At 41.0% G+C, this 16,610-nt stretch overlaps 1 protein-coding gene across 1 annotated transcript in view; it reads right to left on the bottom strand.

The window, feature by feature from the left end:
* Positions 1-16,610, bottom strand: part of ARHGAP31 (Rho GTPase activating protein 31) — a 112,601-nt gene that overhangs the window by 38,252 nt on the left and 57,739 nt on the right. Inside the window, exons 2-3 of the mRNA XM_032852288.1 lie at positions 11,807-11,909; positions 8,919-9,063 (exon numbers count right to left, since the gene is read on the bottom strand). Of these exons, the coding sequence (XP_032708179.1) occupies positions 8,919-9,063; positions 11,807-11,909 (248 nt within the window). The remainder of the gene's footprint in view (positions 1-8,918; positions 9,064-11,806; positions 11,910-16,610) is intronic.

Raw genomic sequence — 16,610 nt, 5'->3', positions numbered from 1 at the left:
AATCTTAAGCCGTAGCCCCATGAATTCTTTCATAAGCACATACTGTTGTAACCCCACCTAGATCAAGACACATTTTAAAGAGAGCTCCTGAGCTCATGTCAATCCTTAATGGCCCTGAATTCACAAGCAGATGTGACTTACACAGTCTTGAATTTCCTCCCAGTGCCAGAAACTTGCTTTACATTTTGTACATAAGGCAAAGTCAAATTGGGAAATACATTCTGTACTTTGAGAAATACTGCCCTCTCCATTTCAACCAGAAAGAAAATCCTAAGTGTGGTATGGTTTTCTCATATAGTTTACCTCTGCTCAGACTTCAGCTGTCATCTTTGGCTTATGTGCAAAGGCTGAAGCTCATACTCTCGGTAGTGAGAATTCTTAGGCACAGAAAAGAAGGAACTTGACTTGGGCACTCTGTTATGCCCGGCCCTATTCTAGGCCACACGTGCAGTGTCTATTCTGCTCTAGCTTAGAGAAGACGTCCTGAGTGTCACCCAAGCCTAGACTTCCCAATTCCCTGACTTGTCTCCATTGTTTCCCACAGCGCACGCCACCATTACCGAGAGACTATAGCCCGTACTTAGTGATTAGGTCTATTGCTTATTGTCAGTCTCCTACACTAGACGTAAGCTCTGCAGGTGCAGGGGTGTGATGAGTCCTAGCACTCTGAGTGCCTGGCACCCACAGAGCACTCCCTTCATATTTGTCAGCTTTGTTATACTCCATCTAAGTGGGACATCGTGCCAGGGCTCTGTCCACCCCCCCTTTTTTTAAACCTTTCTTCTCTCTCCTCCCCTTTTAATTTAATTGAAATAAAACATACACAGGCACCAACTGATTTTTTTAAAATGCTATCAAAATTCTCCACATGGAAAAATTTGAGTTTTTGTTTCCTAAGCATTGGTGGGAGAAATGAGGCACTGGGAGGGTCACAGTGTCCCAGTCTTCAGGTCGGGGTGCAAGCCTGAGACTAGAACCAGCATAAGCGTGATCTCTGTTGCAACCCTCCATTTTGGAGCTATGGAGGAGATAGAGGGTATGAACAAGAATGGGGCCTGGAGTAGGAACCCGGACACCCCTGCTTCCTTTCTGAGGAACTCATAAGGGGAGCCAGCAGAGAGAAGCTCCCAAGGAAGGAGGGGCTATGGAATATGTGGACCCTCCTGCATTCTATTCTGCAAAGGGGGAAGGGTGGGAAGCCTCTCTTCCTCTCAGCAAACTTTGTACAGTGCCCCCCATTTTCAAAAAATGTGTCTGGGGAATAAAGGTGCAGGTCAATTTAAGAGCCCTCATGGAAAGTTTCTTTGATATTTTAGGAAGCTGTTAGTCATCTTTGTTCTGAGAGGCTGGGCGGGTCCTCCCCCTGATGCCTGCAGGTCCCATTTGGGATTCTTGTTTATTTCATTGTTCACAGCCTCTCCCCTTCCTATTCAGAAGCCCTCTGGATCCCCGTAATTTCTCCTGGAGGCGTCCAGTCCTACAAACTCATTTTTCCCTCTCTGTTCCCCCATTAGGTTGGCTGAACCTATCATCAGGGAATTGGGGGAGGGGAGTTGAAGCTTTGCCTACCCCAATTTTTTGCCTTGAAGAGAATTTCACTCAACTTTTGCCAAGCTAATCTGGCTATGAGTTAAATCTTAAAAGACCTAGGACAAATCTGTGACTATTCATTCTCTTACAATCAGTATCAATAAGACCGGCTTCCTGCCCTTTGAGGACTTGGTCCAAGACTGGACTCTTGTTCCTTCTGGTGGCCCCTTCCTCTTGTTTTATCTGTTCACCTGAATGCTGCTGTCACCTTCAGAGCTCAAGTCCTGCTGCCTCGGCAGCCCTGTCACCAAGGGAGAAAAACAACCCACACCTCTCCTTTTCAGTTGCGCCCCAGCTACAACTTAGCCAATTATTTTAAACTATTAGACTAAAAAGTCTAATGCCCATTATTTAAAATGGGCATTTTAAGTCTAATGCCCATTATTAAAAAAACAAAAGCATTCAAAGGAATACACAGAAGAAAGTCAGTCTTCTGCCTACTGTAGACCTTTAGGGGTTGTCTCCAGAGGCAACCTGTGTGTGTCCTTCCAGATAGTCCTTAGACCTTTCCAACTTTGTCACACACGTGGTACAAGCCCGACTGTGACAGAGAACTTCAACTACTTCCATCTGGTCTCAAACTTTCAGTTGATTAAGTTCTTTCTGGCTTATCTCTTAACTCGGGCAAAAGACCCTGTGGGCAAAGCATCCCCTGAGGGGAATGAACTTACCCCTCAAGCCATAAGGACCGCTCTGAACCAGCAAGACCCCATGTGACTGACCCTGAGACAAAGATCTGTTGGACCTTCACAGCCCACCTGCATGTACCCACCCACCTTTGCCCCCAGTTTTCCTTATATAAACCTGGAAAGCATCTTCAGGGCTTTGGAGGTGGTCTTGGAGACGCTAGTCCTCTGTCTCCCCAGTGTTGGCCTCACTGAAATACATTCCTGTCTTGTTTCACCACCACTCACATCTCTGCCTTTGGCTTTCGTCAGTGGTGAGTGATGGAACCTGGTCCCTGTGGCACCCCAGGAGTCAGGTGCTCTTGTAGCCCTGCGCCCCTGCTTGAATTACGGGACCTGGTCCATCTGCAATTTCCCACCATCCTGGTTTGCCAGAGATTAGGGGTTTCCTGGGGCACAGGACTTTTAGCATTAAAGCTGGGGGAGTCCAAGGCAAACAAAGAGCAGCTGGCTGCTGCCCACCCCTGCAGCTCTCTTGAGCTCCCAGCCAACCTGCTTTTACCTTGTGCCACACACTAGTAGCCCACCCTACCCCAAGGGACATTTCAAATTCTGTGTGTGGGTCCACAAACCTGTCAGCAAAGGCTCACTAGGTAAACATCTTCCAGCATCTGGAGAGCAGGGAAAGGAAACACAACAAGGAACAAAATGAACACTGTTTCTGTGCTCAGGAAGCTTACAGTTAAATGAGGAAGACTGATCCACAAAGAAGTTATTTCAATATGAACTCACTCTAAAATTAAACACCTCTCTAAATTGCCTTCTCTAAAAATCCAGAATCCTAATTTTCCTCTTGGGTGTAATGATTCCAACTGAATCAATCAATAGGACCAAAACTGAATTTTTCCTAAAATGAACTTTTTACTTGATAAAATAAAATGTAATACAGTAGGCTGAAGAGTTGCTCTCAAAGATATCAGGTCCAAATCTCCGGAACCTATCCACCTTACTTTACTTAGGAAAGAAGTCTTTGCAGATGTAATTCAGTTAAAGGTTTTGAGATGAGATGATCCTGGATTAACCCAATGGGCCCTAAATGCAATCACAGCTATCCTTATAAGAGGGAGGCAGAGGGAGCTCTGACACAGACAGAAGAGGAGAGGAAAAGGCCATCACAGAGGCAGAGATAGGAGTGCTGGCACCTACTGGAAGCTGGAAGAGGTGAGCACTTCCAGGCCATGCCCCGCCCCAGCACCCCCCACCCCCAATCTGGGCTCTTGAACTGGGAGAGAAGAAATTTTTTTTGTTTAAGCCACTAAGTTTGTGGTGATTTATTACATCAGCTACAGGAAACTAATATGTGTACTCAAAATTATAATATGAAATATGAAGTAATTAACAATCACTTGTTATCCTGCCAGCCAGACATAACTACTCTTAACCTCCTCACGTGTGCAGCATACAAGAGGCAATCTTCCTGACTTCCCAACACCAAATATGAACACGCATTGTTTCCTAGTCAGTTGCATATACTGCTTTCTGCCGTTTAACTTTATATTGTGGCCGATAAATACTCTTCAAAAATGTGACTTTTCATGGCTACCCAGGATCAAAAATAACAGCATTTATTTAACTTACCCCTTATTGTTAGACACATAGATACTCCCACATTTTGGTATTATACTATTGCAATGAAGCATTTAGAAGTCCATTACTTGTGGACATATCTGATTGTTATCGTAGAATGTGGTCCTAGAAATAGTTACTATATTTAAAAAATAAGAGCACTTTAGGATTCTCAGTAGTAATTCCAAATGACTTTCTGAGCTGTCCAGCTAATTCACACTTTCCAACATAGAAAACCATAGAGGGGCACCTGCTAGTTCAGTCAGTAGAGCATGCAACTCTTGATTTAGGGGTTGTGAGTTCAAATCCCATGTTGGGTGTAGAGATTACTTGAAATTAAAATCTTAAAAAGATAACAACAAAACACCCTAAAGACCCAGTGTCACCACAGGATTGCCAGCATGAAATACTAATGTCAAAAAACTACTTATTTAATATGCAAATATATTTTCTAATACATTTATACTTTTTTTTAATTAAAATTTTTTTCCTACATTTTAAAACTGTCTATCTATGGTGGCTGGGTGGCTCAGTCAGTTAGGCATTGGCCTTTGGCTGAGATCATGATCCCAGAGTACTGGGAAGGAGTACCTCATGGGGCTCCTTGCTCAGCGGGGAGCCTGTTTCTCCCTCTACTCCTCCCCGCTGCTTGTGCTCTGTCTCTCTCTCTCTCTCACAAGATCTCTCTCTCTCTCTCTCTCAAATAAACAAATAAAATCTAAGAAACAAAAATCTATTTACCTATCTGACTTTTTTTTTAACTGAAGTATAGTTATACACAATGTTACATCAGTTTTGGGTGCATTTATAATTTTTTAAAAACTATATTTCTTCACTGATTTGTTCAACGAATTGTTCATTGATGCTCTTTGCTCATTTGTTTAGCAAGTGGTTTTTGTTATGTGGTGCTTTTATCTTTTTTTTATAGTTGATCATTTGCCTTTTAATTTTACTTATTTATTTATTTATTTATTTATTTTGGACAAAGAGAGATACAGCGAGAGAAGGAACACAAGCAAGGGGAATGGGAGAGGGAGAAGCAGGCTTCCCATTGAGCAGGGAGCCCTAACTGGGGCTACATCCCAGGACCTTGGGATCATGACCTGAGTGGAAGGCAGATGCTTAACAACTGAGCCACCCTGGTGCTCCTGCCTCTTAATTTTGTTAATGTGTTTTTTATAGAAAAAAAAATTAGGGGCGCCTGGGTGGCTCAGAGGGTTAAGCCTCTGCCTTCGACTCAGGTCATGATCTCAGGGTCTTGGGATCAAGCCCTGCATCAGGCTCTTTGGTCAGCAGGGAGCCTGCTTCCTCCTGTCTCTCTGTCTACTTGTGATCTCTGTCTGCCAAATAAATAGATAAAATCTTTAAAAAAAAAAAAAAGAAAGAAAAAAAATTATATGTAGTTTAGTTTGTTACATTTGCCTCTGGTGATCTTTTGCCTTTTGCTTTTGTTAAAAAGCTTTCACCTGAAATCTGCTAAATGGTAAGAATGTAACTTGACTTTCCTCCTTTCCCAATAGTTAGTCAATTTTGCTAATACCATTGATTGAATTCTTTGTTAGCCTGGGATGCTTTCTTTATCTCATATTAAGTTACTGACCACCTGGGCCTACTTAGGAGTTGTTAACTCTATTTTACAATAGTGTCATAGTTTTGAGACAGAATATTCAATCTTTCCTTCCATTTACTAGCTGTACAAACCCAGGCAAGAGTGTCTCTGAGCCTCATCTATAATTCACTCATTTGTAAGAAACTGTAAAACCTACTTTATAGAGTTATTCTGAAGAGTAAATGAAATAATATTTTAATGTTTATCATATAGTAAGCACTCAATAAATAAACTCATTATTCCATTAATATTTTTCTAGTTTTATTATTTCACTGAGATAGTATTCTAATTTAGCGGTGCAAGCGGGTTTAAATAAATCATTTTAAGAATATGTGACGTTAACAGAGCTATATCCATACTCCCAAAGAAGGTTTGCTTATATTATAATTTGTTATTGTGATCAAAGAAATCAATTAAATGATATATTTTCAGTGTAGATAACTTCACTAGGTCCTACTTATGTAGAAGTCAGTTATACAGCAAAATATTCTTTATTTTATTTTTTTAGTGTGAATACCATGTTAGATTTCCTGGAAATCTGATGACAAGTTGAAAATAATGTTGCTTTAATATTCTGTTGCTGTGGGAGGACAGAACGATTAGCATGTTAAGGAACAAAAGTGGGAAGAGATAAATATGGGGTTCGCTCTGAGCCTATAAGCAAGACTTAAGAAAAAAACATATTTCTGAAGTTTCCAGATAAGAATTCTTATCTACCCCCAGCTATCATAAAGTGAAATTTAGTTAAAATAAATTAGACTCATTCTGTTCTTTAACATGATGATATCCTATTCTATCATATTCTAAGATGTACTATTATACTGATAAGAGGATTAAAACTATGTAGAAAAAGACAATAAAGTCTTATGCACAAAATAAAACAAAAATAATAATTTAACAAATTAGAAATATCAAGTATTGGTGAGGCTGCTGGGAAAAGACCATTCTTATCTCTCTGGAGAACAATTTGGCAACATAACATTTTAAACAAGAGTTTTTTACTCAATAAATCTAAATCTATGGTTTTTTCCTAAAGATACAAACAAAGAAAAGGATAAAGATATATGTACAAAAATATTTATCATCACATTGTTTTATAAAAGCCAAGTTTTGAGAAACAAAAAGTCAAAATGTCCATCAGTAGGAAACTGGCTTCAGAAATTCACTGTGCATATGAGAAAATACTCTGTAAAAATTGTGTTTCTCTATTTGTCAGCAATGGAAAGATGGCCACATTGTTGAGTTAACATCCGAAAGCAGTGATTTATAGTATTGAGAAAGGAAACGGGAGAGGGAGAAAGAGAGAGAGAGAAAGGGAGAGATGTCTCCTGAAATGAGAGAAAGGAATGTCTCCTGAAATGTTACCAGCAGATACGTTTGGGGTGTGGAGTTTCCAGCAATTTATACTTTCTCCTTTACACTTTTCTGTATTGCTTTCATTTTTGCAATAAAATTCTATTTTGACTTGGGAAAACAAAATATACCAAAAACACTATGCGAAGAACAAAAGAGTGAAAGAAATACCCACATATTAACCATAGCTGTCTTTGGTCTTTAAGAGAGGAGACAAAGGGTTCCTTTCTACCTTTCCTCCATTTTCCATCTGTCTTTTACCAAATACAATTACTTTTAAAATGAGGAAATAATCACAGATTATACTCTGGCAGACTCACATGAGACCCATAACTTTTCCTCCTGGTTCCCAGGAAAGACTCCTCAGTAGTTTCAGTTGTTAGAGGCTACCATTATTTTTGACCTCGCCACTCAGAGTGGAGGCTCATTTGCCTTCAGCCTTAGATCTCGAGGTCACATTAGATCTCTAAGGGTCCACAAACCCCTGACACTTCGTATCAGCTGATATATGTTGGCTTCTCCAGTAGTCAACCTCTAGGCCCAAGTTTTTTGTTTTGGCCTAATTTTTTTCATTAAAAAATTAATGTACATTTAGTAGATGAGATATGGAAAGTTAAAGTCTTAAAGAAGCAGTAAAAACTATAATCTCATCATTGAAACAAATGGCTATTAATCTTTTGAACATCTTTCTCTTTAGTCATGTTTTAATATACAATTATGCATCTGTTCTTTTCCAGTCATCATTATGAGTGTTTCCCTCTATTACTGAAAACTCTTAAGTATATGTTAATGGTCCAAACCCAACTTTTAAAATGCATCCACTTATTCCTATATCGTTTGGAACTGAAGAACCTTCTCTATGCTCAAAATAAGTTTATTACGGGAGCCATGAGAAAGACTGCTTCCCATTTTAGAGCCTAGATCTTGTCCTTATCAGTAATTGCAACTCCTCCATAATCTTAATTGCAAACATCCCCTCTGACCACCCCACTCCAACAGTCTATTGCCCTTATTGGGATGAATAATCCATCAATAATATATATATATATATTTTTTAAAGATTTTATTTATTTATTTGACAGACAGAGATCACAAGTAGGCAGAGAGGCAGGCAGAGAGAGGAGGAAGCAGGCTCCCTGCTGAGCAGAGAGCCCGATGTGGGGCTCGATCCCAGGACCCTGAGACCATGACCTGAGCCGAAAGCAGAGGCCTCAACCCACTGAGCCACCCAGGCGCCCCCAATAATATTTTTTAACTGTTACTCACTGCCTTATGGCCTTACTTCCCCTCTTATCCAGACAAAATTCCATGGTCAACTATTTCTATCACTCTCTTGCATACACCCTCATCTTCCTCACCCCCCTTATTAGGTGAACCTCAATCTCGGCTGAACCCATCTCTCCATCTACTCTGCACCTCCACCCCAGCAGCCAAATATTCAAGCCCATTTTTAATGCTATCTCTACAGACATCCTGTAAGCATTTATTCTTTCTACTTTTCCCACAGATGCCCCTATTTGGTGACCACAGAGCTGCTGGTAAGTTGTCCTGCCCATCCACCCTCCACCAGTTCAACTCACGGCCTCAGCCTGTTCTTCCTCTTGGCTGCATTTCCCAGATTCTTTCCTCTTTCCAGCCTTCTGATCTCTCCCTTGACTTAGGTTTGTTCTCTCTCCCTTCTCTACCTGCCCACCTCATTCTCCAGGCCCCAAAAGAATTACAGAAGGAGAAGCTTTATGAAAATGAACTAGCAGTAGAGGTACATCTGGAGTCTTAGGTTCCTGTCCTGCTGTGTGACCTGGGGCCAGTCATTTCACACCTCTGCTGTTTAGCTTTCCCTTATACAATGAGGAGCATTCGGTTAAGTAACACAGAGATAATTCTAATCCAGCTCTTGAAACAAATAAACACGATTCTGAAAATCTAAGAAAGGAAAAATTTAGCCAATGGATCCACTACCTTACTTTCCTCACTATAGCAACCTACTTCCATTACCTGATTAAGATAATGTCAACCATCTGGTGAGTTTTATTATTGTTATTTTAGTGTTGAAATTCTCCTTGGCCCATCCAGGAGTCCCACCCAATAACCATAATGGAAATCCAAACACTCACCGTGAATTTCTCATAGAGCTCATAAGTCAGGAGGGGGTTGGGCAGCTCCCTAAAGTAGAGCTTGCAGAGTGAGCCCACACAGTGGATGTCCTGGAGGTACACTTCCCTTGTCAGATCTGGACATTGATCTGAACCAAACTCTTGCCTGAAACAACACAGACAGAGACATAACAATCTGGAGAGCATGGGCTCCTTGTCAGCAGCTGCTTGGCTGCTGATGGGTACAAAGACCCTAAACTGCTGATCTGACTCTGTTTTTGACCTTGATCAAAATGACCTTCTCTTCCCAGCACAAGGAAGCTCCGGGAAGACTTCCACTTCAGGTCTGAATCTTCCCTGTGAAAGCTGCTGTCATCAGAAAAACATAATGCCCATTTACCAATGGATTTCTCAGTGCATTATGTCCCAGTCTAAACTATGAACGGTGGGGAAATACGAACTTTTGTTGCCAAAAAAGCCTGTTCAGATTTCAGTTCTTCCAAAATATTTTTCTAAATGAACTTCTCTTTCTTGGAGGAGAGACCAAAACCAGGGTGTGTTAGATTGTTATCATTCATCTCCGTATACTCATGTCAACAAACTTGTTTTATCTGGAGACTCTGAACCCTTCTAAGCCGACTGATAGTGACTCCCACAGGATAGCCGGGAGTATAAATGTCTTCTTATGAGCAACGTATAGAGAGGTGTTTGGGAACAACATCAGGTTCCAGGCCTTGTTTCTAATTTTAAAACATTTCTTGACCAAGGTGATAGGAATACACTGCCTCAAATAATATATACATAAAAGTTAAAAACCTGTTTGAAAAGGGACAAATTGGAGCTTTCATATACAGGAGAACTTAGATTTCTTGAGAGAATTCATTTGGTCAGCCGCATTGTGACAGACTGAACGGGACTCTCGGAGCCAGCATTTTTTTTTTTTTTTAAGGTTTTAAAAAATTTATTTTTTAAAAGTTAACATGTGCATAAAAGGAAGTTGAAAAACACAAGAAGCAAAGAACAAAGTCATCCATAATCACAAGCAGTTTACAGTTTGACTTCTAGGTCCCATGTGTGTATCTACAAAAGTAAGCATTTTAATGTAATTAAGATCGTAGTTATGTATCATGCTTTTTTACACACCATGAATATTTACCATTTCAAAGTCCCCAAACTATGAGTATTTTGATAACCAAGAATACACTACACCAACTCCATCTGAAAGAAAAAAGTGTAATCCTGCCTTTCTCGGAGACAAAGATTTCAGAGAAGACAAAAATTTCAACAACAGCCCCCTGCCTGGCTTCCTGCCACCTGTTTCTGGCCCTTTAACAAAGGGTGGGGAAATCCCTGACTGCCTGAGCCCAAAAGGAGCCGGGTGGGGCTCCTTTTGGGCTCAAAGAAAACCTTGCAGCACTGTATAAATTCAGGGGCATGGGTTTTTTGTTGTTGTTTTGTTTTGTTTTATTTGTTATTGTTTTTGTTTTTAAGAGAGCAGAAGAGCAGAACAAGAACACATTTGGAGCTTACCCATTTATTTAGTCAAAATTTCCCTGCAGGGGCTAAGGTTGGTCCTTTAATGAAAAAGAATTTGGCTACTGCCCAAGAGTTCTCCCACCACACCAACTACTGTGTAGCCTCTTTCAGAGCAAAGAGTAAAATATTAAAAAAAGTATTTGCTGTTGAAACTCTAGAAAAGGTCAGGCTAGTAAATTATGGTGACATTATGTAAGTACATAGATCTGTCAAACTCGATGGTTGCACAAACCAATTAGTTTTTAACAGTCACCACTTCCCCAGGAGTAAAAAAAGGATGTCTTATTCCTTTTCCTTTTGTAGAATGTCATTACAACTGTGATGGGAGGAGGAGAGGCAGAACAAAATCAGAGGAAGAAGACAGAAGATGAATTAACCGTACAATCTATTCAATTTAATGGACTAATCTGCTAATATGAATGTTTTTACTGTTTTAAAAGTCTCCCCTTATAATTAAACATATAAATATATAAAAATAACACTTGGTAAAACACTGTAAGTATACTATATATCTACTCCCTTTATTATATATATTTAATACACATAGAGCATACACATACATATCTGTGTTTTGTGTGAAGGTTATTGTACTCTTAATTCAATGTGATAGAAATTTCTTCCCCCTAAATTTTAGAATTGTTTAGGATAAATCTGTGGAATTGGAAATAGTTCATCTACTCATAATTTTTAAAATCTCAGCCTCACTGAGAAAAATACACAGTCATGCAGATTTTTAAGTTCCTGACCGAAGGAACTAGCAAATGGTGAGTGTGCGCACCAACAGAAAAACTCGAATCATCTCCAAGTTCTTAACAGGAACCTAACTGAGCTCTGGGTAGATAAGTGAACGCTAATAGTTATGTTGTTCTAACTTGAGATTGAAATCATTTGAGTTCCACTGAATCCACCTAAGAAGGATAAACCTGGTGCAAGACAAAGAAACAGATTAGGGGCGCCTGGGTGGCTCAGTGGGTTAAAGCCTCTGTCTTCGGCTCAGGTCATGATCTCAGGGTCTTGGGATCAAGTCCCACATTGGGCTCTCTGCTCAGCGGCGAGCCTGATTCCCCCTCTCTCTCAGCCTGCTTCTCTGCCTACTTGTGATCGCTCTCTGTCAAATAAATAAAATATTTTTTAAAAAGAAACAGATTAAAAACCTCAGGAGCTTTTTTTTGTTGGAAAGAATTACATCAGAAGAGAGGATTTCCTGATTAGATTAAGAACAGTTAGGCATCTGAAAACTTAGCACTTAGTCTGCTCTGCCACGCTTCCCTCAACCCCGTCAGGTATATAATACTCCCAACCCTGGCAGACAGAGGTATGGACAGTGGAAGGATGGCAGGAGAATTCTTTCTGGGGCTATTCTTTCAGCTTACCTTAGCCTTTGTATATTTGAGGTGACTCCTGAAAGCCGATAGATTCCATCCACAATGCCGTGAGTCTCTATAAATTCTGCACAGCTCTTCAATACATATGGAACTACGTAAAGAAAAACAATAAAGCATTAGCTATAAGTCTAACTGTCCTTTAAAGAGATCCTTTAAAAAATCCAGGTAACTTCAAAGAGAAGCAAGTATGGAATGCATGTGAGTTACAAGTGGAAACAATTACTTTTCAATGGTAGATGATATTCTTTTGTGTTTAAAAAAATCATGAGGTTTTGTTAAACTTTAGAAAAGTCATATGTTTTAAAAGTTGGTTGGGTTTTTTCAAGGAATTTGAAAAATATGCAAACACTTAGATTCTGAAACCAGCAGTGACCTTGGAAATCCCACAACTCGATCTCCTCGTTTCACTGGTGCTCCAAGTGTGGTCTTCTGACTGGCAGCATCAGCATCTCCTGGGAACTTGTTGGGCGTGCAAATTCCCAGGCCCTACTCCAGACCCAGTGAATCAGAAATTCTGGAGGTGGGGCCCAGCAGTCTATGCTTTAAAAGCTTTCTAGGTGACTGTCGCATGATACAACTGTCTATATTCTACACATGAAGAAACCGAGGGTGCGGATAAATTTACTTTTGTCACTCAACATTATTTGTCGCTTATAAAAAGTAATTAACACGTGGAAAAATGCATATAAGTCGGTAAAAGAAAAACAAGGCACAAATTCGAATACACGTTGTGAATTTAGCTATGTTTAAAAAGATACAAAGGAAAAGAGACTGACGATGTCTACTAGAATGTTAAAGGTGATAATAGGTTAAAGTGTTTTTTTTAAAGGTGAGAACCACCCTCCGCCAATACCATGAATGGCTCAAAGAGCCATGGATTGAATGGACCACATAAAAGGGATCAACATGGCCTTTTGAATTCCTGCCACTCCAGAAGTTTCTACTGCCTAGGTAGAAATGTCTGGATATGCCGACCTCTCCTCAAGGCTGACCCTGATTGATCCAGGAAGATCAGTACCATAGAATAGCAGCTACAAGCATTTTGGATGGCATGGAGAGAGCAGCGAATTACTTGCCACTTTGGCCCCTGGACAGATCACCTGAGGTCCCTCCATGAGACTGCTGTGGACGGTGGTTTTTTAGGGAGCTCCCAAAGCCTTGGGCACTTGAAGTCTTCAGTTGTGGAGGTGGTGGGGTATAGGAACTCTATGAGCCAGTGCTTGGGCTAGCACTGTGCTGCCTCCCCCCAATCCATGAATGCCTTAGGCTTAGAGGAACGCCAATCCATTAATGCTTAAGGTACATGATGGTGCTTGCACACGATTCCAGGCTGAGCTGGGCTTTTATGAAAGTAAACACTGGGTATTTAGATACAACCCTCTGCCTGGAGTCCCCATTACAACATTTCCTTTCTTCCTTTTCTTTTCTTTTCTTTCTTTCTCTTTCTTTCTTTCTTTTCAACTGCCCAGTTTTATGATTAACCAGCAAAATGCAAATTGAAACTGATTATTTTTTCTATTACAACATTTTCTAAACAATTCCCCCACCATTTCATTCAACTACTAACTGTAACTTCGGACACTCAGTAAAACTCGTTATACTTCAAGTATTCCACCCATCTTTCAAAGGCCGTGCACCCTCTGGGCCATTCCCCTCCAGGACACATCCATGTTTTAGCCTGGTCTCCCATGACCGGAACCAGAGAAGAGCTTCGTAGTTATCCCAGGTGGAAAGAGGGCAGGGAATGGACTCGGGACTGGAAATATTGAGACGAGAGACCTGCATGGTAGTACCCCTCACTATGAGGGAATACGGATTGGGAGCAGAGTGTGGTGGAGGAGGGGCTGTGAGGTTAGGAAGGGGTCTGGGGCCTCTGCTTGGCTTCTACCAGAAGAGCTCTACTTTGATCTGTTTTAAGAGATAGTGTTCTTTGTGAGATTTTTGTCTCTTACCCCATGCTGCTAAATAATAAATAAATACATAAGTAGACAAACAGAGTTCCATTGCTTAAAAAAATTGTTTTGGGTTTTCTTGTTTTTGTTTTTTTTTTTTTTTAATCCCTGTCATACACAATAATGGCCAGTCCTTTCCCTATCATGCCAAGCTGTGGTTTTTGTAACCTGCCATATTTGGTCTATGATTAAGAACACAGATTTGGACATCAAACTGCCTTTGCAACCTTGAGCAAAATACATAGGTCATAACCCTGTTTCTCAGTTTCTACATCTATAAAATGAGGATAACGGTGATATTAACCTCATACCTAGGATTGAAGTAATACTGTAAACATTTAGCACAGATCCTGACATATAATAAGCATTCTACAATGACAGTTATTATTTCTATTTGAAGCCTATTTGTGATTTAAGTTCATAATTTGTGAGATGTAATCTTGGTGAAAATAATTTGTGTCCTCCCATCCCATGGGCGATTAGGGCAGAATGGACCAACCTCTTTCCAGCTGACACTCATCACTACTATGTGGAACAGCTTTTGTGTCCCTCTTTGGTTAAATATTTCTATGTGAAGTTAATTTCCCTTGTCTGAAGTCTCTTTTCTATGCATTTAGGTGTGTCTTCGTAGCACCAAGGCAGCAGGATCCAACAGTGTACAAACTGTACGTTAGAGTCCCCGGGCTGTGGTTGGCCTTGTGTCCCGCAGTGTGTCTCCATGCCGAAGCACATGGCTGTTGGGTCATGCAGGGCACAAGTGCACTTAAGAGCTCTGAGCATTCCCAAGAAGGACTCAAGACAAAAGCCCTGGACTTGAAGGACCTTTAGAAAACACTCTCCAGGAGGGGTGGTGTAGGGTCACCAACCATCCTATCCCATTCTCAGGTGGGGCCCTCCCAGGACCGCAGCTCTTAGCTATAGCACCTCAGGTCTGTTTGTTTTAAAGGTGGAGAGAACACATTCCCGAATGGAGCCTCTGTCATAAATTTACTCTGCCTTTGATACCAAGGCCCTAGAACCTTTCACCCACAGCTCTGTTTAAACTAGAGGCAATATTAAAACAACTCAGGGGAGGAGGCCATAGTCCCAGTCCCTGAGGAGTGTTAGCTTTCCTGGATTCTTATCTCAGACTGAGTTGGAAGATGTAGGGATTCTCCATCATACTCAGCAAATGGGAAAGGATCCACTTAATCTCTGTAATCATCTAGTTCTAGAGCCAGAGTCGCGGTTCTCAGACTGTGGTACCCCCGGCCAGGTGCACCTGCAGCAGCTGCCTCCAGGAGATTCTGATCTGTGCTAAGGCTGAAGAACCACTAGTCTATAAATCGGAGCTTCTCATACTTTTTAATGTGACACAGATCTCTGGGATCTTGTTAACATGTGGGTCCCAATGGGGGAAGAGTGTCAAGAATTTGCATTTTTAAGAAATTCCCAGATGATGGGAACACTGCCCACCTGAGGTACCCACTTAGGAAGCCAGGGTCTGAGGGTAATACTGATGCAGAGTGTTGCGGGGGGCCACTGGGAGTTCAGTCTCAGAGACTCAGATTTCTTTAGACCGTTGTCCCTGGGGTCCAACCAAATTGGGGACACCCTCTGATTCTGGGCAGGGTAGAAGTTTGACAGCAAGGGGCGCCTGGGTGGCTCAGTGGGTTAGGCCTCTGCCTTCAGCTCAGGTCATGATCTCAGGATCATGGGATCGAGTCCTGCATCAGACTCTCTGCTCGGCAGGGAGCCTGCTTCCTCCTCTCTCTCTCTCTGCTTGCCTATCTGCCTACTTGTGATCTCTCTCTGTCAAATAAATAAAATCTTTAAAAAAAAAAAAAAAAAGAAGTTTGACACCAAATAGCTGAATGGTGATAGATGGAAAGAAAGCTTTCACTGTCACTTTGGGCATGGGAAGGAGTGAGGCTAGCTAGAGTCCGAGAGCTACTTCTGTAGGATTTATCATGGACCCAAAGAACTTGAAGTCTCCTACAGAGATCCACGCAGATGCTGATTATGATATAATGTTATAACTTCTTTGAACTGTTTCACTGAAGGTTCTCGAAGATCCTTTTTTGTTTTGTTTCTCCTGGATCAGCAATCTCAAGTGTTACATTTTAAATCTGAGCACAAAATAAATCTTGAAGTAGTTTCTGGTGGAAAAGAAAACTCTGCCTTTGATTTATGCCTTACGGTTGACACAACATTTTAAAGTCTTTTGTCTCATTTGATCCAACCTGGTACAACTAAAAGACATTTGATACTTATACATAATATGGCGCACTTCTTTTCTCAATTCCTAACCTCTTCAAGGGCATAGTGCAGAAAAGGCCCGCAGTTAAATCATTTCTCTGAGTACTCCCAGAAGTAATGTCTGCTAAGCTGCCCTGTTTCCCTTTGTGGCCAGGATCTCATCAGATCTGGAGACAGAGATTGCAACAAGCAGTTTGGCTTGCTTACTGATGCGCTCTTGGTGGCCATAGGATTTCATAGTTCAAAGCGCATTTGGGTTTTAGGAAAACATGGTCCTCTTTCCTCTCTGTTCTGGATTTTTGTTAAGGTCTTCTACTAATCGGATTTCATCCTCTCTCTGGGTCCTGCATTCCTAATCTTGAAAGTGAAGTCTAATGGTATATACACACAGTGGAATCCTGGTCAGCCATAAAAAAAGAATGATATAGCACATGGGTGACAGAAGCCAGACTATATACATTCTGTACACTTCCGTTTATATTAGCAAGTGCACACTAATTTATAGTAGGAGAAAGCAGGGGAGAGGCAGGAGGTAGGAATTGGGAAGGGGTCAGGGAAAATTCCAGGAATGAAGGATAGTTTCATCATCTTGACTGAGGTGC

The sequence above is a fragment of the Lontra canadensis genome, unplaced genomic scaffold, assembly GCF_010015895.1.
Source record: "Lontra canadensis isolate GAN:19392208 unplaced genomic scaffold, GSC_riverotter_1.0 scaffold6, whole genome shotgun sequence".
In the NCBI taxonomy this organism is placed as follows: Eukaryota; Metazoa; Chordata; class Mammalia; order Carnivora; family Mustelidae; genus Lontra; species Lontra canadensis.
This window is presented reverse-complemented; position numbering and strand designations above follow the sequence as displayed.